We start from the raw sequence: 25,165 nt of genomic DNA on the forward strand, positions 1-25,165 counted from the left end.
TTCTCAATACCTTACAAAAGTGGGAAAAATAAAATTGGCCTTAATAGAGGAATTTCAACAAATTGGGCTAAAACTAGGGACTCGGGTGCCTTGTCCCAATCCTGACCCTACTGCTTTACTTGTGTGACTTTCAACAGGTTACTTAATCTCTCTTAATACCTCAGTTTCCCCAGTTGTACAATGAAGATGAGAGTACCCACCCCTTGGGGCACTGAATGAGTAAATACATTGAAAGTGTTTGCATCAGGGCTTCATACATAGTAAATGTGCAATGAATGTTAGCCATTAGTAAGTGAAAACCCCTTCTGCAGTCAAAGGATAATCAACACGTCAGAGCAAATGCTTTACGGTTTATTCTCTCAAATACTCAAGGCTGCATGTCTAACTTAGGTTGGCGTGGAATAGTTTGGGAGAGTAGGGACAAATGGGTGTCGGGAAGAGGGAGTAGGGTGATAAGGCCTGAGCATTTCTCAAGATTCCTGTTGCAAGAGGCGAGATGGTCTTGAGGGAGGGACGTGTCAGTGTGACCTCGTTTTGACCTCTGTGGTACCTGCTGAGCTCAGGGAACAGGGCAGCCCCAGCAGACTCAGCACCTGCTGATTAAATGGCCTGTGGCCAGCCCACCTCAGGAAGTGTGGGCCTGTGACCTTGTGATTCTCAGAAGGGATGCGAGGTTTAGGAGAACTGATGAAAGATGTGAAACAGAGCTCTAACCCTGGAGTCAGAGACTGAGCTTTAGGTCAATATCACGTACCTCCTCTCTCTCCTCACATATAAAAGAGCGATGGGGATGAAGCGCTGGAAATCCCATCATTGCAGGCTTTGGCTGTTGGATAATCTGTCTGATAGGTCTGGAGTGATCTTAGAAGAATGGACTGAACCTGAACTGGGGGACCCAGGTAGCAGGCTTGAGAATAGATTGTGACGAGGGAAGCTGCTGAGTCTGGAAGATATTTGGGTCCTCTGCAGGCCTGTGATAATGGATTTTGTAAATGAACTCAGGGGGCCTGCTTTATTCTTTGTGGTTCTTTACACTGTGGAGTAAACCATATCCAGTAGCTCATCAGCCCCACTGCTCTTCAGAGCTGCGAAGTCGCTACAAAGGCCAAAAAAAGTCCTCAAGTCAGAATGAGCCTCCCTTTCCAGAAGTCTGTTGGATCAGAACATCAAAGATTTAGACTCTAGACTGGATCCACTCTTTACCAAGTCTGAAACCTTTGGGTAATCAACTAACTCAGCTTCTCAGAGCCTCTCTTGTTCTCGTGTGTAAGATGTACCATGGTATTCACACCGGAAATAGTGGTAGAATGAGCTGCTCGCCTCACAGGGATACTGGGAAGATCTAGTAAAACTGCGTGGGGGAGAGTATCTATGCACTGCTAAGAGCTAAACATAAAGGGCGGCTCCTAGCTACTCTCTTCATTCGAGAGTCATTTTTCACGTTGGGATGCAACAAAGAATCCCCAACAGAGACCGTCACTTCTGCCCAGATACCCCTTGGCTGCTCTATAATTCCCAGTCCTGCTTGTAGTTAGAGGGAGGCCATGTTCTGGCCAATCTGGTGTGAGCAGAGGTGATGTGTGTCCCTTCTAGGAGATGTAGTTAAATAGTAAGCACCGCCTCCATCTCTCCCTTCCCTTGCTATGGCAATCTTGGAAGCTGCGTTATCAGAGGGCACAGTTATGAGTTGGAAGAGGGCCGTTGAACTTGCTCTCACTGGATGAGAAATAAGCAATTACTATGTCTGGCTACTAGGAGTTTGAGGGTTACTCTGTGGCAGCGATACTTAGCAGTCATTACCCTGACTCAGAATGAAAGTTGTGGTTAGGAAGAGACAGGCCACGTTCATTTAAGTGCCTTACACAATGTGATGCCAACCTTTGCTCTCAGGACATTGCTTTGAGTCAAGAGTTCTAGCCATTCTGCTCAAAGCTTATTTTAATTACATATCTCCTCTCCTAGTGGGGATGGGACAAATCCTTCTGGACAAGAAAAATCCCTTTTGTTACAAAATGCATTTATTTCAGCCAGATAAAATTCTCCAACTGCATACATGGGTACATATTATAAGGTCCTTCTTTGATACATGTCCTGCTTACAAGAGCCATTTCTAATTATTAAAATGCATACCAAACAAACATCTTTGTCTCTTAAAATATAATTTAAATAAATTGCTAAGGTATAAGCCATAAGTCTGGTCATGGATGCGAGTGGAGTGCGATTCTTCAGTGATGAGTCCAGAGCAATATTGGCACATTGCCCCCATGATGAGATTCCACAGGTCAGCGAGCACCTGAGCTCACCTGCTGATTAACCTGCCGATTATGTGGATAGTTGCTGTTGGGGCATTGAGCTGCCTTCTGTGAAAAACGTTATGTGCAAAGTATGACGTAGGCAACGTGGAGAGGCCTTTCACAGAACGCAAATGCCATTCACGTAACTTAAGGATGAAAGCTTGGTGAAAGCAAGTCTGTTGTTTACACTGCTGGGTATTGCGGCCCCGTCTCACTGGGCACTCAATAAATATCTATTAAATGAAAGTAAGGATAAAAGAATAAGCTGTGGCCGTTGCCTTGGTGCCCATCTGTTGTCAGGAGGGGGCTTTACGTTATGAGCTTTATGGACACACTTTTTTGTTCAGAGTAAATTGTTCTATTTGGAAGCCATCCCTTTCCTTCTCTTCAAGTTCTTCCTTAGCATTTACAGACTTCTTGCAGAAGTCTGCCAGTATTCGGGGCTCAGTGGCTTACAGAAGAGCCCGGCACTCCATACAAAGTCTAGGTTTGTCCCTTGAAGTAAAACGCCTGATTGATTGGCTCAGAAGTTCTAGGATCTGATTTATTCTTCACACCTTTTCTCCTTTTGGCTCCTGTTAATCTCCCGAACCCCAAGTAGCTATGGAAACTCAGAGGCTGAGCAGTGTATTTCTTCATGAAATCTCATTTCAGTATCAACTGTTTCCAGGACCGTGGCTCCCTCAGGACTTGAAATACTGTAGTTGATCTCTTGACGTTCCATCCTTCACAGAGTTCTCCACCTGCTCCCTGAAGGTAAGGTTCTTGTTCTAAGGCTGATGCTGAGGAGTTCCCCACAAAGGAAATTCCTGGAAAATCTCTATCCCCTTTTGATTCTCATGCCATCTCTCCCATTCCCCATACGGCTATGGATGCAATTCTGGAGAGACAAAGGAAAAGTTTCTAAACTCATCCTGGTTAATCATAGGAAGATGTCCCTCATCAATTGGAGTTAAAGCTGGTTCTTCCTTTATGAAGTCGGGGTCAAAATTACTGACGTCTTCTCGGGATTTCTGTCAAAAAGGAAACAAGGGAAATTTCAGATTCTATGCACTTGAGGTTTAGTCATCTTCCACGGGACTTAGCCCATTTCAATGAGTTCGGAGGCCTGCCCTGCAGCTCTCTCGGTAGTGTTATTCACAGTTATGACGATCGGTTAAACAGTGCTTTATACTACTTCTACTGCATTGTGTATTACTAGGGCATTTGGTAACCGTCAATTCACTAACCCCACAAAAATCTTGCTGAGCAGGCCAGCCTTAGGTTGGGAAACTGAAAAATTAATGTGCTCACCTGACCCAGCCAGCTGGTTCACCCTCCCCATTTCACTGAGGTACCACTTCTCAGCAGGCCTAATGGAGAGGCACATAAACCAACAGAGGTAGAGCAAAGTCACGCTTGCCCCACCTCCTGTCTTACAAAGGTCTAGATGCTTGAAGAGATTTTCTTGAAAGACTTCTTGGAAATGCTGAGTTTAGGGAACAAATGCCTCTCACTTTACTCAATAGTCAGATTCATTCTGCCCTGCTGGCAAAGCTTTCCCTCCTCCCAGAGGGGCTGGCAGGGGGATGTCCATTAAAGGAAGTGGCTTTGTCTCTGTGTCACAACCTAGCAGGCTGTTACAGATGAAGCTAATGACGCTTGGAAATGTGTATTTTACATCTTCATAAACTAACGCTGGAGAGATCATTTTTACCATTGTGAGACCTCCTACTTCTCTTCCTTGAGTCAATGATAGTTTTCTCTCTGCCTTTGAGCACCTCTCGTCCCCCTAACTCTTGAAGTACTGCCAGCCCAGCTTCTCTGCCTTCCCGTTGTGGTTCTCTTGACCCACCCATGAGAAGGAGCTTAGCTCTCAGACCGAGAGCTGGACCACCCTCAGGAACGCCACCCCACTCAGCTGCCTCACTTCCTAGTGAGGTGCTCCCAGTATTTCCTAGTCAAAGAGGACTCGGCCTGTTCTGCCCTGAGCCCTGTGCTGCAGTAGCTGTTACAGACCTGAGCTCTCCAAGCCAGGGAGCCAGGCTTAGGGCTTTGAGGAGCATTCCATGGCCTCTCTACTTTCTTGGGGGCTTGGGAAAGGCACCCTGACTAAGGAGCGTAAGGAAAGCAGCTAGGAACAATGTTGGGGAAACCTGGAAAGCTTCAAGGCCTCTTAGACCCCAGGAAATTTTAAATTAAGAGAGGATGGGGCCAGGGCAAGCAAGAGGTAAAAACTTTTGGAGAAGTAACCCTGGCACACACACACACACACACACACACACAGAGATGTTGCCTCAGGGGCAAGGAGCCCAGCCTTCTCCTGGGTGAAGTACCTTGCAGAGCGGCAGGCTGAGCTTCCGGTCTGATCATTCCCCAGGGGACCACCGGGCTGCTCAGTGAAACACTGAGACGTTTTAAGAAAGAAGAAGGTCTACTAAGGTGGTCTCGGACAACTTACAATTCTGGGTCTGAAAGGCGGTTCTACTTGGCGATGGTTCAGCTGGGTCCAGTCGATTTCCTTAAAGAAAGGATGTCGCAAGATGGCATGCTCGCCACCCAGACTCGGGCTGCCCAAGCGCATAGTGGGGTTCTTGGTCATGAACTGAGAGGGAGAGAAAGAGAGTTGATCATTCAATCCTAGACAATAAGTATGTCACAAGACGGTAGGCATTCGCTCTGGCAGAAGAGCCGATGGGAGGCTTTCCGGCTGATCTGGCTTAACCGGCTGAATTTTCCCAGCGGCACAGCCACCATGAATCATCCCGTAAAGGCGCAATTTTCCTTTACACATGACGCGCAAATTGCTTATGTGTATTTATGGCCTTCCCCACTTCCATTTCAGACGTGGCACCGAAAATAAAACCGAGGGGCCCGGTTTTCTTTCCTGTAAATACCATGTATATTTTTCTTCCTCTTTAAAGAAAAGAAACGCTTTATAAAATAGTGTGCTTTTCTCTAGCACTGCAGTTGTGGACAGCCGGCATCTTATGAATGGGGCTACTTTTCAGAACAGCTGTGCCATTCTTCTGAGAGACCCAACCAGCCGGCCAGGATTCCCACTCTCTGACAAGACCACAGAGAGAAGAATGAGAGTCATTTTTCTGAAGAGCTGTGTGAAGAAGCCACAAGGGTGAAAAACTTAAAAGTTCTGTGTTCGGGCTCCAGGAAAAACAAAGTTGGCCGCTTTTATTATGCAACAAAGATATCACAGTTTTGAGTGAAAAGTTTTTTCCTTTGAGATGCTCCCTTCTCTCCTGCCCCTCTATTTTGAAATGTCTCATGACTGGGACTCTTGCCACATAGTCCAAAATTTAAAAGCACTGCCATACATTCAAGGAATGTGTGTATATAAATCCTCTGTATTTATATCAATTGGGCACTTCCTCGCAGCTGAGCTCCTATCAAGATGTTTTGCGCTAACCCTCCTTTCCCAGAGTGGTCAATAAAGGCATTCTGATCGTATCCTGACCAAAGACCCGTATAGGATAATTCCCTTTTCATGGCCAGAATGTCATTTTCAATTTTAAAGACACATAAGCTAATTTCCCATTATCAAAAGAAAATTGCCTTGGATAACAACTTTTTAAACACTTTCAATCAAGTTATCTTTAAATGAATTTATAACAGTCCCCAAGCACCCCTTTCCAAGTCTGATTTATGAACACAAAAGTAATGGTGTGTTCATAGAAATGGCTTTGGAGTGGAATTTACACAGTATTTTGGAAAAAATCTTGAAGGTGCACACAAGAAAGGGTAGGGTTGGGAGGTGAGCAGCCCTGCCATGTCAGGTGTCCAAAGCTGCAAAACCTCGTGGATTGCTTCAGGTGAACGGGATCAGGTGGAGGGAGGAGGCTGCCGAAGTCCCCAAGCAAATCTGACAGGACAGACCTCATAAAGTGCTAAAAACGCTTCCAAGGGGAGCTAGTAAAAACTGAAGACACGGATGGGGTTTAATGGTTTCTCCTCTCTCCTAGAGACAAGGAATGAAAGGCCTGGTGGTGCTGAATTTGGACGTGGAGCTCAACAGTAAAAGCAGCTTTCAGAGCTCCACAGCAGTTAGCACTCTGGGCACGCACGGTGATCAGCGTAGACTTAGGAAATATAGCTCATAAACAACTCCGTTCTGAAAGAGCTAGGAGCTCATGCTGCGTGGGCTCTCCCCAGATAAGTCTGTGCAACTCAGAAAGGCAGGGGAAAATAAATATACAAAAGAAATGAGTAGATTCTCTCCTTAGGAAAGTCAATGGGATACAATCCCTGATGGAATAGCCATGTCTATTCTAAGAGCTAATTAACAAAAAACAAACAATGCTGCAAAAAACTCAAGCTACAAGGACAGCAGAACAGACCCAGATGGCTTGTGGGAAACTCCCAGGCCTGCCAACGGTGCGAGCAGAGGACACCTTGTGAATGTGTGAGTACAACTTGTTCTTCTGGGCAAGAGGAACAGTGTGGGGCTCTTGATGCCAGGGTGGCAGAAGCCCTGGTGTCTGAACAACTTTGCCCATTTTTCCCTGCCCCGGCACGCAAGCCAGCCTCCCAAGGGGCACCGTGGAAAAGCACTGCCCAAGGAACAGGAGACCAAATCGTGGCTGCTCTCCTCTATAAACTTCATCCCTGGGAATGGAGTCAGGCAGAATAGCCCTTTCACTAGCTTATGCTTAGAATTCTGATAAATCCTTTCAAATAACCAAGCAGTTTTGTTTTTGTTTTTTTTTGCGGTACGTGGGCCTCTTACCGTTGTGGCCTCTCCTGTTGCGGAGCACAGGCTCCGGACGCGCAGGCTCAGCGGCCATGGCTCACGGGCCCAGCCGCTCCGCGACATGTGGGATCTTCCCGGACCGGGGCACGAACCCGCGTCCCCTGCATCGGCAGGCGGACTCTCAACCACTGCGCCACCAGGGAAGCCCAGCAGTATTAACTTTGGCTGTATCTAAAGGGCTCAAGATATTCATTCTCCACATAAAAAAATTCAATTTACAAAGGTTTGTAGGTGTCTATGCAAGGCAGTGCACTAGGCCTCATAGGGGGTGGGTACATGGATGACAAGGACAGTGTCTCCCCCCAAGAAGGAGCTGATCAAGAGAAGGGGCCGAGGCAAGCACACTTTATCTGTAACGCAGCTGGACGAAAGGAAGAGAGACACTGCCAAGTGCAGCGGGAGCTTCGGAGAGAGACTGGGAAAATCGCATTGGGGGCTGGTGGTGAGAGGGCAGGCGATGGCCTCCCAGAAGAGATGACAGTTGCTGACATGAGGCAGATACATAGAATTAACAGAGCCAGGAAGGAAGAGGGCAGTCACGCCTGAGAACGCAGTTGGCACAGCGGTAGGCAACCACCGGCCACGTTGGTGAGGGAGCCTATAGGGTGGTAGGGCTGCTGTGAAAGGACGGCCGAGGAACCGTGGGGCAGCCAGTAGAACCCGACGAAAGCGTACGAAGAGGTGAATGACGAGAGCTGCCCTGTGACTCAGGGATGACTCTAGCCACGATGGGATGGAAAAATCCCTCATGGAGGGGTAAGAGATTTGTGGGTAGGGGGCTGACTAGTTAGGAGGCTGAGACGACAGCCGAGAAGACACGACAAGTCTGGAAACTAGATTTTCTGGTTAGTGGAAAGGAAAAGAGGGGCGCAGGTCCTGGGGAGCTTGTGGAAGAAAAATGAGCACATTCCACACTGCCTGGAGCTGGGGGGAAGGGGCAGGAGGACAGCCAGGTCCCAGGGTCCTCTCCGGCTGTTGAGGGACGGAAAAGGATAACAAAAGAGAGACTGATTATTGTTGGGAGTATTAGTGTTAACAGAAGTATAGTAGTAGTAGCGGTAGTAACTTTGGTCAAAGGGATGAAAACAAAAACATCTACCATTTCTCAAGGTCTTGCAGATCTGGGAGGTTGGTGAGCTCAGCTTTGCATCTGAGATGCGCAAACATCCCCCAGGAGCTGACTAGCCCTGTAAGCCTGGGGTGCAGGCCAGGGTGAGAGGTCTGACACCTAGGGCCATCACCGTTTGGTGAGAAAGAGCTGATGCTGGGAGGGCAGAGGTGGAGGGAGAGAGAATAGAACTGAGAGCAGCTCCAGGCCACAGACATTTTATTTGGCCCACATAGAGTGTTTCTAAAATAATTTTAACTACTTGTCAAACATTTAAAAAGTAGCAAATGTCACATCACACACATGAAAGTCAAGTTTTCCAAATTCCCTTGGAAGATGGAATATTCTGGAACATTGGACCTGCACTTCTTCTTGGTGAAAATGACCTGGAGTTGAGCAGTGGCTGCCTCATTAGCTGGGGCGGGTGACCCCCTGTTCCCACCACTCCCCTCGGCCTCATACCTGGCTGGCTCCCCGCATGCCTGAGCCCTGGCTCTGAGCCCTGGCATAGGGTGGAAAGAAGGCCGGGGTGGCAGCAGGAGCTCATGAGAAAGCCAGAGCAGGATGAAGACCACGGAACAGAAACCAGCACAGGGACCATTCCGGGCAGGAGGAGGGGTGATGGGTGGTGCTGAGGGCGTGGAAGGCTGGGCGGGGAGGGTTATAGCTCCTCTGTGACTAACCCCTCCCTCCTACAAAGATGCAGAGGTGGGAAGTTCAGGGAACACTGAACATCGGTCCCAGGCCTGGAATCTTTCACAGTACATGTCGGTGGAGGGGTATGGGGTTGGGGACAGGAGGGGTTCACTGCCCTAGGCCAGGCCCAGGACTCGCCTTAAACACGGTGTTCCTGCTGCTGTGATGGTGACGGCACGATCCCGTTGCAGAAAACTTCCTCTGTTTGCTTATGCCCCTACTGGGACCCGAATGCCAAACAAGTTAACAACCGTGGCGTTTACAGCCATCACTCAGCTGTGTCTAAGGTCATACTGAAAGCTTGCCTCACCTCAACTGACCTTCTCCCCGACTGTGGTCCCAATGGGGAAGTCAGCCAAAGAGGAAAATAAAGTGACTCCATGGAAGATTCTGGACACATTTACTAAAGGAAGCAGAATGGCTGCTAGGGTCAATGAAAGCACGTTATAAGCCGCAAAGAGGGAGGAGGCCAGGGTGGAAAATCTGATTCCACCCCGAATGTAAGTCTCCAGCTAACTGGAGAGCAGGGGCAAGAATGTGTGGACTCGTTTCATATTCCCCTTCCTCCTGTGGCCCTCGTGAAAGTGGAATTTCTCTAGAGGATCCAGAAGGAATCAGAAGCACACCTGCCCAGAGAATGAGAAACAACAGTTCCTTCAAGGCCGCAGAGAAGGCATGACCACAGGGGAAAGCAGTCATCCAGGCACCTTCCTGAAGAAACATAAGCAATGCAGGCCAGGTCTGTACAGGAATGTCCTGCCAAGCCTCCTGCCAGCCAGGGACGGATCATAAAAGATATAAGAGCTCCTCTGATAGGGCCCAGAGGGGAACTGGTGAGGCCCTGCAGCTTCACTGCTGTGTCTGGATGCCAGTTCTCCCATTGATGAGCTGTGTGACTTTGGACAAATGTATTAACTTCCCTGGACCTCAGATTCCTCAACTATAAAATGGAGACTTTTCTGTATATCCTAATATGATAATGAGTAAATGAGATAATCAGTGTGAAATACCTGGCACAAGAGCAAGCCTTCAACCAAAGCTAGTGAGTTTCAGCAAGCATCTTGTTAAACCACTTGGAGGGCCATCCTGTCCGACCTAAAGGCAGGGGCATGGACTGAAAAGCCTCTGAGAGATGAACATCTGAGGTGAGCCTTGGCCCCGAGGCTTATCTGGCTCTGTCTCTCTCTCTCTCATACTTTGCAGCCAGGAAAAGGGACCAAGGTCTGTTTCTACCTTCACAGCCCCGGACTCCAACAGGGGGGTGGTAGTGATGGTCTCAGTGAAAAACAATTTTTCTGACAGCAAAGATTTCTAAAGACAATTGAAAGTAAGAATACAGATGATACGCAGGTTTTAACGTGCAGTTGTATCTGCTTTCACAACAGAAGGGAAGTGCTGAATGCAGGGTGAAGGGTGCAGTGCAACACTTTCCTATAATTCTGAGGTCAGCTATAGCCCTTGTCATGTCTTGTGGGCTCTGCTACACCTGAGGCGGCTTTGGTTTTGAGTTTTCAGATGTTCCAGAGGATAGAGTTCAAACTCACCCCATGTTAACAATGTGTCTAGAGATAACAGGGTCCAAATGTACTCTGAAACTCATTCAAACGTAGGCAATGACTACAAGTATATTTCCTTCCAAAATCTGATTTCATAGGAAGAGGACTAGTTATATAAATAGGGCCATTAATCTAATGAGATTTTCTTCCAGGAGAGAGAGAACACTGTATTTTCTACTTAACAGATGGATTTGGCTGTTGGGCAAACAAAAGGACCTTTTCCTTTCATTCAACTTCGGACCAAAGGGCAGAGAGTTAGCAGATAGTGCTGGTAAGCATGCCATAGGACATCCCCATCAGTATTCCAGGGAGATGCTCCTAGTCAGGAAGAAGGAATTTTATGACTCTACAGAGAGTCCTGAGGAGGGAGTGCAGAGAAGGAACACAGGACACAGAACAGAGTATGGTTCACGGCCATGAAGGCCACCCTGGGGTGGATAAAATGCATGCTTGTGTATGTTGCAGCCTCCTGTGTCTCTGTGTTTTGCCACTATCACAGGTAGAGTCTGACCTCGTTATGAAGACTAGTCAGCAACCTTCTCCTCTCATACCCCTTCCTGCCAGCTGCGGTGGTGGGCATACAGCTGGCAACCACCAGTGCCAGCCACATTTCTCCAAAGAAGACATAAAAATAGCCAAGAGGCACATGGAACGATACTCAACACTGCTAATTATTAGAGAAATGCAAATCAAAACTACAATGAGGTATCACCTCGCACCAGTCAGAATGGCCACCATCAGAAAATCTACAAACAATAAATGCTGGAGAGGGTGTGGAGAAGAGGGAACCCTCTTGCACTGTTGGTGGGAATGTAAATTCATACAGCCACTATGGAGAACAGTATGGAGGTTCCTTAAAAAACTAAAAATAGAGCTACCATATGACCCAATTCCACTACTGGGCATCTACCCTGAGAAAACCATAATTTGAGAAGATACATGCACCCTAATGTTCGTTAAAGCACTGTTCACAATGGCCAGCTCATGGAAGCAACCTAAATACCCATTGACAGAGGAATGGATAAAGAAGATGGAATATTACTCAGCCATAAAAAAGAACAAAAGAATGCCATTAGTAGCAACATGGATGGACCTAGAGATTGTCATACTGAGTAAAGTAAGCCAGACAAAGATCATATGCTATTGCTTATATGTGGAATCTAAAAAAATGGTAGAAATGAACTTATCTACAAAACAGAAATCGACTCACAGATGTAAAAAACTAACTTCTGGTTACCAGGGGGGAAAGGGAGGGAGGGATAAATTGGGAGATTGGGATTGTCATATACACACTATTATATATAAAATAGATAACGAATAAGGACCTACTGTATAGCACAGGGAACTCTACTCAGTATTCTGTAATGACCTATATGGGAAAAGAATCTAAAAAAGAGTGGATATATGTATATGTATAACTGATGAACTTTGCTGTACACCTAAAACTAACACAACACTGTAAATCAACTATACTCCAATAAAAATTAAAAAAAAATAGGGAAACTGAGGAACAGACCCACCTGGAACCTGCCCCAGGCCACACAGTTTGGGAGCAGTAGAGCTGAGATTTGAAGCCAGGCCTATCTAACAGTAAAAGCCTTTGCCCTCAGTCACTATGCTAAACCTCCTTTTGAGGTTTACAAATCTTCTCATTTGGATTGTGGATGAAAGAGCAGTGACAGGTCAGGAGCAATCCTGGGATGATGCCCAGGTAAGAATGCACAGCACTGTGTGTGTTTACCTATGTTGTACTTCCTTTGCTGGCCCACAAGCTGTTCTTCTTTCTCTGACTCTATGGAGGGAGAAGGGATGGAGATGTACACCCAGAGCACGTGCTAAGAGAAGGGAGAGAAAAGGAATAGGCTTGAACCCAAGGAATCCTTCATTCTGACCACCTGGTTTTATTTCCAACAACTGGGGTCTTTATATTGGAGAAGAAAAGACAGATGCCACTGTTGATAGTTTCAAATAATGGAAGTGCTGTTGGCCAGAAGAGACGGTTCTAAATGGGAGAAATAAGTATGGGGAGTGGAAGTTAAAGGAGTGTATGTAAGGATGTCATAAGGAAAATTAAAACAAAAATTTCTAATACTCAATGCCATTCAGTGAGAGAAGGCGCTTCCCCGGGAGGAGCGGGACTGTCTTATTGGAGACACTGAAAGAACCACCTGAATGACCCATCTGTCGTCAGGTGGGAGGGGAGAGCAATGTCCTCCAGGCTCTGTGCCTACATCAACAGTCTACAGTCTTATCCTTTCTTCTCTATTTGGAATTAGAAAAATTTTGAAGACAACTGTACCTCCCTCAGCTGAAGATGCCATGTTTTCCTTGGGTCTGAAGTGGACTTGCTTTATAAAAATGAAATAAAACATGTTTAAGCTGATCTCCAGAGCTAGTTACTGAAGGAGTGGGCAGGTGAGTATGTAAGTATATTTGAACACACCAAAGGATCAATGTCTTACTTGAGCCACATCAGAATATTCTGTGAGATATCTCCAGAGACAGTCTACAGTGCACTTCATTCCCTCCTAATGGAAACAAGTACAAAAATGCCCTGTCCTCTTTCTCTTTCTGCACTGGGGCAGGAATAGTGCTAAAATCTGTTGCAGGTGTGTTGGCTATATTTTCCATCCTGTCTCTGATTAGAATCCAGCAGCCTTTACGTGGGCATATACTTATTCCTTATCAATGCTCTTAACACTCTGCCTTGCCTGTGTTTTATACTCATTATAGCTTCCCCTGAAACCCAAGCCATCTCAGTAGCTTCACTAAGGTCATGTGATAACACTGGTTAAAAAAAAGTTTAAGATCAGAGATGAGTCTCAGAGACAGAAGCCCAAGGTCGGGCCCTTGTGCCAATGCCCGTGTTGTTGGCCAAGAAGGTTTTATTCCTGACAAACCAGACCCGAGCATCTCTGACTAATGGTGAGGGTTTCACTGCTCTCCAATAACTCCCAAGTGTTGAAGGAAAAGGAAGCTCACCTGATAGCTGTGATCCCCCAAAGTGCCGCTATTGAAAGGAAGCAAGTGCTAAAGAAGGATCCTCCAGAGGCGTACTACACAATGTCTTTATTTCCTCCCGATGAAACCCAGGCCAACACCCTTCTTTATCCTGGATACACATTATCTTGGGTGTCCAAACCAAACCTAAGCACCACCTGCTAAAAGTTAATGCTCTTTGATCACTGGAAGGGACAAATGAAAGAAAACAAAGTGCACTACTTAGAGTTTTTAAGTGTGTTCCTTAGAGTTTTTCCAACTTAAAACAAAAAGCTCTTCTGACCCGCAGACATCAGTTAGCAAAACCCTACATAGAAAAGATTTCCACGCTCATTTTACAAAACCTGATATCTTTATGCTCCTATCTGAGATATGAAGATTAAAGAGTCATGTGGTATTAATACTTCATTAAAAAAAAAAATCCTTCACGCTGCTAGCCACAGATAAAATGTAAGTTTCCTAAGAATAGAGGTCCTAAACAATCTAAAATGGGGGAAGGAAGTTGAGAATAGTAACTTTAATAAAATGATAAAGAATGCCAAAAATGAAGCCTCTAGGAAGATCAGTAGTTTTCTGTTTTCTGCCAACACTAGCCTGGCCTATCTGTGAATAACTGGTCCATTTCTGAAGGTGTTAGTTTCAGTAAGAAGCCTGAAGCTCCATTTCCTCATATGGGAACTCCAGTCCCGGCAAAGGGCAGGGGCTGCCAGGCTTCATGTTAACCATCCTCTTTTTAAAGGACCTTTTAGTAACTTACTTTTGGATTTTCCCTGTAACGCTATTTCAAAAATTGGCTCTAACGATGGAGAGCTGGATCCTCTGCATGACCCTGGTCCCAGTTTTCCCTCCACTTCCTCAGCCCCCTCCTGGCTGACCACCTTTGGCTGCTGCCTTGACCATTCCAATCTTTGCCAGGAGGGGAGGAGGAAATGCAGAGGATCAAGCCCAGTGCCGCTCTGGTCAATTGCCTGGTAACAGATGTGAGACACACTCAGGGCTAAAAGAGGATCCCAAATTACTTGTGGTTCCTTCTCTGTACACAGAGGCAGACGAGACTCCTGCAGGCAACGCACAGAGGATGAAATCTGATAGGCGTGATGACAGATAAGCCCACATGCAAACACACAGCTTAATTTCTGTAAAGCTTAGGAGCGAAAGCATGCTATAATCTCCTTCTGAGGCCAAGTTTACAATGCCTCCCGAACTGACAAAGGTGACTCAGGAGAAAGCACCAAACTCCTTTCAGCACTTATTTAACCTGGCCACCTGTGTGAGCCCGGAGAAAAGGGCGTTGACCTCACCCAAGTCAGCACTGGCGCCTTGTGATCTCTCACCGGAGATGATTTAGCACAAAGGAATGCTCACCTCAGAGACAGAGGGCATCACCTTCCTAAGCTCTGGGGACTCACGAGGACTCCCTCAAGTCTTTCTGGAGCTGAAGAGGCCAAAGCTCAGCGCAACTGCAGAACCTCTAAGCAAACCATACATTTTCGTCTGTGTCATGATTATTCACATTTTGGGATAATTCAGTGCCAGTTTAGGAAACTCGGTAACATGGTGGCCAACAGAAAACGTGTATTTATACCAAAACCAAGTAAAAAAAAAAAAAACAATTAAAAAATCATCTTTAAGGTCAGCAATCTAGAAAGTCTAGGTCTGTTTTTCACACACGAGTGTGTATCTTTATGTATCTTTCCTGTGCTACCTTCTGTGGGTGCTGCCAGTTTTTACAACCTGTTCTCTGAGGGGGGAGGGGAGGATGGTCTTGCTTTTGGGACATGCACGTGTGAGCAGTTAACACACACACCCCTTCACAGCGAAGATGAGACATGAGAGACAAAAGGGCAAGCAAGAAAAAGTCTTCCGCTGCACATTTTGGGGTGAATACTATGGTTATTTTCAGTTGTCAGGATCACTGGTTAATGACTTGGGAATTTTTTTCAAGTAGAAAACTGGGCTAAAAGCTGTGTGCCCCCCTCGCCTCCTCCCGCGACTCTGTGCTCCGTGGGGAGTGTTCTCACACGCGAGTTCTCAGCTCTCTATCCAAGCTCATGTGAAATTTGGGAGGACTTTTGAGTTTTGGGTGTATGGCTACCCAATCTTGGGGGTGGGGGTAAAGATGATGATGGGAAGGGTGAGGGGAAGGAAAGTAATACTGGGTTAGGAGTTACACTGGGTAAGATGTTGGTGCCCATCCTGTTCAACCCCTCACTCTCCTTGAACGACAGACAAGAACACCCCTCACCCCGAATTCAGAGGACGCACTGACGTTATTATACCATACGAAGCCCCCAGGTCTTGAACATCTATGACTCTCTAGTGTTATATAAATGGGCATCCAAACAGCTTCTACAGACAAGGAATGATAATAATACCTTCTACTTAAAAAGGTAAGAAGGCATTCAGAAAGCATTTCCTTCTGAAGGGAAGAAACAAAAGGGCAAGTAAACTATCCAGCAGACACCAGTTCCAGGAACAGTGCTGACCTTACGTTCCAAAGAGAGGATCATCAGGAAATCTCAGGAAGCCAAGGAGAGATGACCCACCATGCTGATTCGGTGGTGAGAACGGATGTGCTGGCTCGGCGATCTTGGCTTTCCTGCCTCTCTGGTGGGGAAGGATCGCACACAGAGGCGAGGGCAGCAGCATGGGCAGAGCTCACCAATGGGTGCTTGCTCCTTCTCTGTTTATTTGTTAAAAATCTCTCTTTGGGGTGCACTCAGGTACTCAACTTGGGGGTTGGGGAGTGGGGAGAGGTAAATTAGGAGTTTGGGATTAACAGATACACACTACTGTATATAAAATAGAAAAATAGGGGCTTCCCTGGTGGCGCAGTGGTTGAGAATCTACCTGCTAATGCAGGGGACATGGGTTCGTGCCCTGGTCCGGGAAGATCCCACATGCCGTGGGGCGGCTGGACCCGTGAGCCACAACTACTGAGCCTGTGCGTCTGGAGCCTGTGCTCCGCAACAAGAGAGGCCATGATAGTAAGAGGCCTGCGCACCGCGATGAAGAACCGCGATGAAGAGTGGCTCCCGCTTGCCACAACTAGAGAAAGCCCTCGCACAGAAACGAAGACGCAGCACAGCAAAAATAAATAAATAAATTAATAAACTCCTACCCCCAACATCTTTAAAAATAAAAAATAGAAAAATAACAGGACCTACTGTATAGCACAAGGAATTATAGTCAATATCTTGTAATAACCTATAATGGAAAAGAATCTGAAAAAGAATATATATATATTATATATATATATAATATATATATGTGAATCACTTTGCTGTACACCTGAAACTAACATAACATTGTAAATCAACTACAATTTTAAAAAGGTATAAGAAAAAAAATGCTTAATTGGAAAAAAAGGCTCCTGGGAAAACAGAAATACAACTCTCTCCAAAATAAAAAGCTAACACAGCCTCATGTACAATTAAGTGCTTAATAATCTTGATGATGTTGGTGGATTGTTCAAAGGGAGGATGAAGATAATGACACCTCTCAGCGTGCTGTAAAATTACTACTCATAACGTAACAATACTCATAACTACTCCTGTATTGTGCATACCACTTTGAAAATGCTTTCATGGGTGCTACCTCATTTGAAGTGGGTACTGTAGGTGTTAACATCATTGCGTTACAGAGGTACAGACTGGAAAGCAGTGGCAGGAGTAGAATGAGGTCTCGCGATCCTCAGACCAGTGTGTGCTCCTTCCATTCTACTGTGTGAGGTTGGTTCACCTCTCAGCCTCAGCTTCACCTACTAACCAGGGAGTTAGACAAAGTGTGTTTTTTGTTTTGTTTTGTTTCCGGTACGCGGGCCTCTCACTGTTGTGGCCTCTCCCGTTGCAGAGCACAGGCTCCGGACACGCAGGCTCAGCGGCCATGGCTCACGGGCCCAGCCGCTCCGCGGCATGTGGGATCTTCCTGGACCGGGACACAAACCCGTGTCCCCTGCATCGGCAGGCGGACTCTCAACCACTGCGCCACCAGGGAAGCCCTAGACAAAGTGTTTTTAAAGATCCTCCATCTCTGAAATTCTGTGTTTATGTTTCTAATAGTCACCAAGCTCCATGACAAATGATTACAATCCAAAACAGTACGCACGACTTCCTCACAGTTTTTGGGACTATGTAAGACACTACCCAGTGGAGTCAACATTAGGAACTTTTTTTTTTAGTTGAAATATCCTTGATTTACAATGTTATATCAGTTTCAGGTATACAACATAGTGATTCAAAATTTTTATAGATTATACTCCATTTATAGTTATTATAAAATATTGGCTATATTCCCCATGTTGTATAATATATTCTTGTAGCTTGCTTATTTTATACATAGTAGTTTATACCTCTTAATCCTCTACCCCTTTCTTGCCCCCTTCCCTCTCCCCACTGGTAACCACTAGTTTGTTCTCTATATCTGAGTCTGTTTCTTTTTTGTTATATTCACTAGTTTGTTTTATTTTTTAGATTCCACATATAGGTGATATCATACAATATTTGTCTTTCTCTAACTTATTTCCCTAAGCATGATACCCTCTAGGTTCATAACATTAGGAACTCTTGAAGTCACTAAGCTCCCAGAATCACAGGTGGTCACAAAATCCTTGGCAAAGGCCTGAAGTCTGTATTTTTAAAGAAAGCAGTGTACCTTACCTTGATCTGGAATTACACAACAAAATGAAAGCTTGTTCAGGGTCCTTAAAAACATTTCAACTTACCTACCTCCTAATAGATACTTCCCCAAGCTCTCGGTTTTCTGGCCAAGGACCATTTTCTCCTGAACCTGGCTAGCACTACTCAAAAGTTATTGCAAGCATCAGTTTCTGGGGAAATCACACTGTAAAACCACTGGCCTATTTCACAAGTAAAACTAGCAGATGAGCTGCAGATTGAGATGTTTACACAACCTGAAGTCATTCCTTCCTGACCTCCTCTTCCACTGTCACCCTTTCAATACTGGTGTCCCCAGGCCTTGTCCTCCTTTTACTCTTCACCCTCTCCCCCAGGCCATGCCTTCTCCCCTGTTCTCACTACCATGCTACAGTGGTCACCTCCTACCTCTCTCCTGAGTTCCAGACCTATGTGACCAACTGCAAGGAACACACCACTTTCTGAATGTCTCCCCAACCCCTCAGAGGTCCCATTTCCTAAACTCATCTTTCCCAGCCCCTACCCTGCACCTAACACACCCACGGCGGAACTGGTGACTGGAGTTCGTTGAACACGCAGGCTGCCTCTCCCCTCCGAGGCTTTGCACAAGTTGTTTCCTCTGTCTAGAATACCCTTCTCCCCCTTGTCAACCCTACTGAACCCTTATTTGTTCCTCAGCACCCAGCCTACATGCCGCTTCCTCTGCCTTGTCCTTATGTCATTTCCCTGTCCCTGACCCCAGAGAGAGTTTTGATCATTCCTCCTCGGCAGCCAGCTAAGTATCCGTTTACGTGTCCTCATTCCTACGAGGCTGTGAGCAACAGAAGACACCGTGTCTTTTCAGCTTTGCTTCCCGGCACTTAGCGCAGGCCAAGCCAAGGGAAGGCATCTGACAAGTATTTGCCGAATGGAACTAGACAGGGATCCTAATTCCCTAAAGTATCAGTTTCTCCTTCTACCGTCACAGGCTCAACTCAGGTCAGAAGAGAAAGATTCAAATGCACAATCTTTAAATAACACTGACATTGTTATCACAAACGTTATATCTTACTTTACGGAAAGTTAAAGAGGTGGCAGATCCTTGCTCTGTGGGTATTAAGTACACAGGACCCTGGTAACTTCCTCCAGTGGCTCATGCTTCTAGGACAAGTGGAAATCACATCAGGGAGTAATCTGGGTGCTAACACGTGGTGCTCTAAGGGTACAGGACACTTATTAATGAGACGTAGAAGAAAAATGGGGAAAGGCCAGGTGTAGCTAGCTTAGGACCCTGGACTGGGAGTCAGGAAAAGCTGGATTTCTGATCCCAGGGTTTTTTCCTTACTGTGGTGTAATATACAGAACATAGTATTTACCGTCTTAACCATTTTTAAGTGTACAGTTCAGTGGGATTAAGTCTATTCACATTGTGGTACAACCATCACCACCATCCACCTACAGAACTTCTTTCATCTTCCCAAGCTGAAATTCTACGTCCCTTAAACCCTAGCTCTCCACCCACCCACGCCGCCAGCCCTCGGCACCACCATTCTGCTTCTGTCTCTATGAATGACTATTCTAGGTACCTCCTGTTAGTGGAATCATACATTTGTCCCTTTGTATTTGGCTTATTTCATTAAGCATAATTCATTCAAGGTTCATGCAGGTTATAACGTGCATCAGAATTTCCTTCCTTTGTAAGGCTGACTAACACATTTTGTTTATCCATTCATCTATTGATGGACACTTAGGTTGCTTCCACCTTTTAGATGTTGTGAATAGTGCTATGAACATCGATGTACAAATGTGTTCGAGCCCCTGCTTTCAATTCTTTGGGATATACAAGCAGAAATGGAATTGCTAGGTCATATGGTACTTCTATGTTTAATTTTCTGAGGAACTGCCTGCTAGATTACTTTCCGCAGTGCCTGCATCATTTTATATTCCCATGCGAGTTGCGCAAGGGTTCTAATTTATTTGTTTGTTTTAAGTAATGTGCTGAATGGTCTTTGGTGAGTCACAATTTCTCTGGACCTCAGTTTCCTCATCTATTAAATGAAGGAATTTTAATGGATAATCTCTTAGGTTTCTAGTAGCAATGAAAAAAAAACTGTAATGGTCTAATTGAATCAAGTTGCAATTACAGCCAGAAAGCAGTTTAAATCGTTTCCTAATACAATAAATATAGTCATAATTTTTCAGAGAAAAGGGCAAAGGATCTAAAAATACACCCAGGGCTTCCCTGGTGGCACAGCGGTTAAGAGTCCGCTTGCCAATGCAGGGGACAGGGGTTCGAGCCCTGGTCTAGGAAGATCCCACATGCCACTGAACAACTAAGCCCGTGCGCCACAACTACTGAGCCTGCGCTCTAGAGCCGGTGAGCCTCAACCATCGAAGCCCGCATGCCTAGAGCCCGTGCTCCGCAACAAGAGAAGCCACCGCAATGAGAAGCCCGTGCACCGCAACTAAGACTAGTCCCCGCTCGCCGCAACTAGAGAAAGCCCACGCGCAGCAACGAAGACTCAACGCAGCCAAAAAATAAATTAATTAATTAAAAAATAATAAAAATGCACCCAGCTCTCACTGATGACAGTGGTGGCTGCTTCCTGAGCACCTACTCTGTGCTCTGCACTGTTCCAACTGTCCTCCACGCATTATCTCAGAGCCTGAGGGTACACGTGTGGAAACCGAGGAGCGGCAAAATTGTGCCATCTTCCCGAGGTCCCACAGCCAGCAGGTGAAAGAGTCAATATCTGCCCTCGGACAGCGCTGCTCTGGAGGCAGGTTCCTCCCCACCACGCCCTGACCCTTCGCTCCTGGGTGCTTCGCCCCGAGTCTTCAGTGCTCTTCCCTGTTTTCTGTCTTGTCTTTGATCACACTTCTGTTTAGATGTCTCAGTCCTCTGCCAAGAACAGCTGAATTTCCTCAGCTACAGCATTTATTTTTAGGTCTGGAGGCTGAAATGTACAAAACTGTCTCAGAAATCCTCTCGGTGACTGTTTTTTAGTAATTTTCTCTGACACCTTTTCCAGTGTTTTCCAGAAAATCACTTTTAAGGTACACTCCTTGAAGGAGGAAGAAACAGAATGCTTACTATGTTCCTGTGTGGTTTACATATGCATTCACTGCATCTGGGCAGTAACCCTATGACATGGATTTTATTACCTCAATTTTATAAGATTTTATGAGCAAGGACACGGAGATTCAGAGAGGTGTGTTAGCTCATCAAGGTCACTCAGCCAGAATGTAACAGAGCTGGGAGATAAGACCGCCACGGGGTGAAACCCAAGCTCCTTCCTAGGGGGGAGACTCCTGGCAGAACACAGAGAGCCACTTAGGAAAATCAGTGCTCGGCCAGTGACACACCATGACCCGCTACCATGACCCGCTGAGCTGCTAGCATTAGAAAGGGGCCAAAATAAAGGGAAGTGAAGAGGTTCATAGCTTCGCAGAAGAAAGTAGAGGGAACAACTCAGTCCACACTGAAGAGTAGATTCTCTTTAGGCACCAGAGGCTCTGTTTTCTCCCAGAACAAAGATTGTGGAGGGAGGATATTCCTGGATAACATATATTCTAGTTACCAAAAATATTTCTATATACATCAAAGATATAGTTTAAAGTAATTGGGGGAGGGATAAATTAGGAGCTTGGGATTAACATACACACACTACTACATATAAAATAGATAAACAACAAGAACCTACTGGATGGCACAGGGAACTCTACTCAGTACCCTGTAATAACCTATATGGGAAAAGAATCTGAAAAAGAATGAATACATGTATATATATATAACTGAATTACTCCGCTGTACACCTGAAACTAATACAACATTTTAAATCAACTATACTTGAATAAAAGTAAAAAAAAAAAAGTAATTGGATTTATCTGGGTAAGAAGAAACCATCTTAATAGTTCCATATGATCTTAACATTGCTTAGTGCCTGTTCTAGGTTTTACAGGGATTGAGTTAAAAGGGATGAAATTTAGGTCCCAGATTTAGTCAGAAAGAATTCTCTTAAGAGGATTCTAAATGCCAGAAAGAGGTTGAGGACTCCTAAAAACTGGAAATAAAAAAATTGAGAGAAGCAGATGTGGGTTAATGTTCAACTCAAACGATGATGTGGTCTCTAAAGACCACCGTAGAGGATTCTCAGGGACAATCATCCCATCAGCCCCAGGACACAGTGATCTGTATACAAAGTGTCCTTAAAATGACACTAATTATATGACTGGAGATTTCTTTTTCTTTTTTTTTAAGATTTTTTATTTTTTGATGTGGACCATTTTTAAACCATTCAATAAGACTTTACTGAATTTGTTACAATGTTGTTTCTGTTTTATGCTTTGGGTTTTTGGCCATGAGACATGTGGGATCTTAGCTCCCTGAGGAGGGATCAAACACATACCCCCTGCATTGGAAGGTGAAGTCTTAACCACTGGACCACCAGGGAAGTCCCTGTGACTGGCAATTTCTAAAGAGAGACAAGTCTTTCACCAGCATGGCTAATTAGTTTTTTTGTCTCAAATCACTGGAAAGGATATGATTTGAGCAAAGTAATTCTTATCCCATAGATACTATCCAGGAGAGAATGGATTGTTCTGAGTTTTCCCTATTTGAAGAATATTCATCTTTATTCCTCCTATGCATTTAGTGGGAAATAATACCTGATTTTCTAATACAGAACTGACCCAAATGATATGTTATTCTCTCATTACATGTTACTTTCTTATTTTCAACATAAAGCATCAGATCCACTTTCTTCCACACTTGAAAATAAGGCTTCCAGCACAATGCCTTAAATGCACGAATGAAAGACTTTTTCAGTGTGATATTCTACACTGCACCTGAATCCTGGGCCTGGCACCTGACTTGCACAAGGATAACATGGAAGCAAATGAGATCTTGCACAACTTTGGAAAACCTCTCTTCTCCTCTCCCAGCACTACGGGAAAGGCCCCTTCATCCTTCGATGTTGCCGACAGAAACACAATCCGTATCGAAACCACCGGGAGTGCTGTTCACATGACCCAACGGCCTTAGGTGTCCCGACTGGATGAAGCGGGAGCATCACTTCACCTACACTGAAGCCACAAGTGCTAGAAATACTTGATATATGGCAAACAATGCTATCAACTGCTCATGCATCGGCTCCAAAATAACTATTGCGTAAGAGAAAAAAAACAGCCTGAGAAAACCCTGCTTCTTTGATTCTACAGATTAAAACACAGATTTCAGTTAGAGCTGGTAGCTTCCTGGCGGGTGGTATTCAAAAACAAACAAACCAACCCGAAGCCCAAGAAGCACACTCGTCAAGCTGGTTTGCAGTAGTTCAAAAGCTGGCCGAGCGCACCAGACTTACAGATTTCAGGATCCCTGTGGCATCTTCATGCAGCCACGTCGGGTAGACCACTTCATCGTTCAGTATGGCTTCAAAGAGGTCATCTTCGTTCTCTGCTTCGAAGGGCGCGTGGCCACACAGCATCTCGTAGAGCAGCACGCCCATTGCCCACCAATCCACTGCGGGCCCGTAGAGCATCTCCTGGAGGATCTGTGCACAGGGGTAATGTGAGAAGAATTTCGTGCATCTGATGAACAAATGCATCATTAATGACGAAGGAAAATGATGGATTAGGAGATGAAGTAAAACAAGGGAGTTTCCTGCATTGGCATACGTGTTTCATTCCGTCTCTAGAGGGTGGTCTGTTCTCCCTGGGGTCAATTCAGAGGCCTTGTCATCCAGGTGATCAAACATCTATGGCCTGCTTAGGCCAAAGGAATAGTATATGCAGATCCAAACCAGAAAGCGTTTTGGAACTGTATCTGTGGGCTCACTCACTCCTATGGGAAAGATTCAAGAGCTTGTCTTTATTTCTGCTAAATGGGGCTGGGATCAAAGCAACTGAGTAGAGGCAAAGAAAAAAATTAAATAGCTGTGCCTGGAACGTACTTTGTCCTCATTCAGGGCTAAACCCTAAAGCAACTGCAAAGTTTACAAAACTTTTTGACTCACATTTGTATCGGGAGGAACCAAGGACATTTTCAGCCATCATTCACCCAATGAGCCACAAAGGAGTCTGGAGGCGTCAACTTTCAATGCTGCCCACCAGGCTGCAGCACATCAATGCAGCCTGTGTGGCTTTTCTGACGGGGCTGCTAGAGAGCCTGGATTTCCAAAGCTGCTCAAGGAGCAAGCACACTCACCTCTGGAGCAATGTAGTCGGGTGTGCCGCAGAAGGTGGCCGTGGTGACCCCGTTACAGATCCCCTCCTTGCACATTCCAAAGTCTGCCAGTTTACAGTGACCCTCATGGTCCAAAAGTACGTTGTCCAGTTTCAGATCTCTGCAAGAAACAAAAAGCAGCATGTGGTGGGGCAGCCAGGCCCCACGCCATCCACCTGGCTGAGCTGGGTCACGGGATGGGAGATCACGCAGCTGGGAGAGCTTTCTGCACACACCCTTCAAAGGGAACACACTTCCTTGTGTTATCTGGAGAACAAATTTGGATCTGCTCTTGACGTTTGCCTCGTGGTCCCTAGACGATGGTTCCATCTGAATGGGCTAACCACATATCAAAACACAGGTTGCCCATTAGAAACTGAGAACGTGACTTCCAGGCTTCCCACTTACCTTAAGCCCATGAGACATCCACCCACCCGCCCCCTGTTCTCTGGCATCTATCTCTGCCCACTGGACTTCACTCGGTGAACATTCCGGAGCAAGTGGCCACTGTGTGGCACGGACTGTGATAGGCATGAAGAGTACAGACGATCCTTCTTCCTAAGGAACTCACAGTATAATGGGGAGACAAATATTTGCTAGACTGTAAGCTCCATGGAGGAGGGACCAGGTGGGTTTTGTTCACCATTGTGCCTAGCATAGTGCACTCAATAAATATTTGTTCAAAATGTATACATATAGATGTGTGTGTATAGAGATACATGCATACACACACACACACACACACACACGGGGGAGGGAGGAGAGGAGCATGAGAAGGGGGTTGGGGAGGGAGACAGAACCAACTGTTGTATAATACAAGCGGCACAAAGGAAGTATGAACTGAGCGCTGTGAGAAACACAAGAAGGAACAATTCATTCCTTCTAGTGGGAGGGGAGAGGGACATTTCCA

At 45.7% G+C, this 25,165-nt stretch overlaps 1 protein-coding gene across 2 annotated transcripts in view; it reads right to left on the reverse strand.

The window, feature by feature from the left end:
* Positions 1-1,996: 1,996 nt before the first annotated feature.
* The window catches only part of PRKCH (protein kinase C eta), a 222,152-nt gene continuing 198,983 nt past the window's right edge, over positions 1,997-25,165 (reverse strand). Inside the window, exons 11-14 of one of the 2 annotated variants that reach the window (XM_019923111.3) lie at positions 24,238-24,376; positions 23,396-23,584; positions 4,735-4,878; positions 1,997-3,307 (exon numbers count right to left, since the gene is read on the reverse strand). In XM_019923111.3, the coding sequence (XP_019778670.1) occupies positions 3,161-3,307; positions 4,735-4,878; positions 23,396-23,584; positions 24,238-24,376 (619 nt within the window). In that variant the 3' untranslated portion in view covers positions 1,997-3,160. Of the gene's footprint in view, positions 3,308-4,734; positions 4,879-7,014; positions 12,234-23,395; positions 23,585-24,237; positions 24,377-25,165 lie in introns of those variants that run through there. The other variant, XR_012329957.1, reaches the window with a different exon arrangement.

The sequence above is a fragment of the Tursiops truncatus genome, chromosome 2, assembly GCF_011762595.2.
Source record: "Tursiops truncatus isolate mTurTru1 chromosome 2, mTurTru1.mat.Y, whole genome shotgun sequence".
In the NCBI taxonomy this organism is placed as follows: domain Eukaryota; kingdom Metazoa; phylum Chordata; class Mammalia; order Artiodactyla; family Delphinidae; genus Tursiops; species Tursiops truncatus.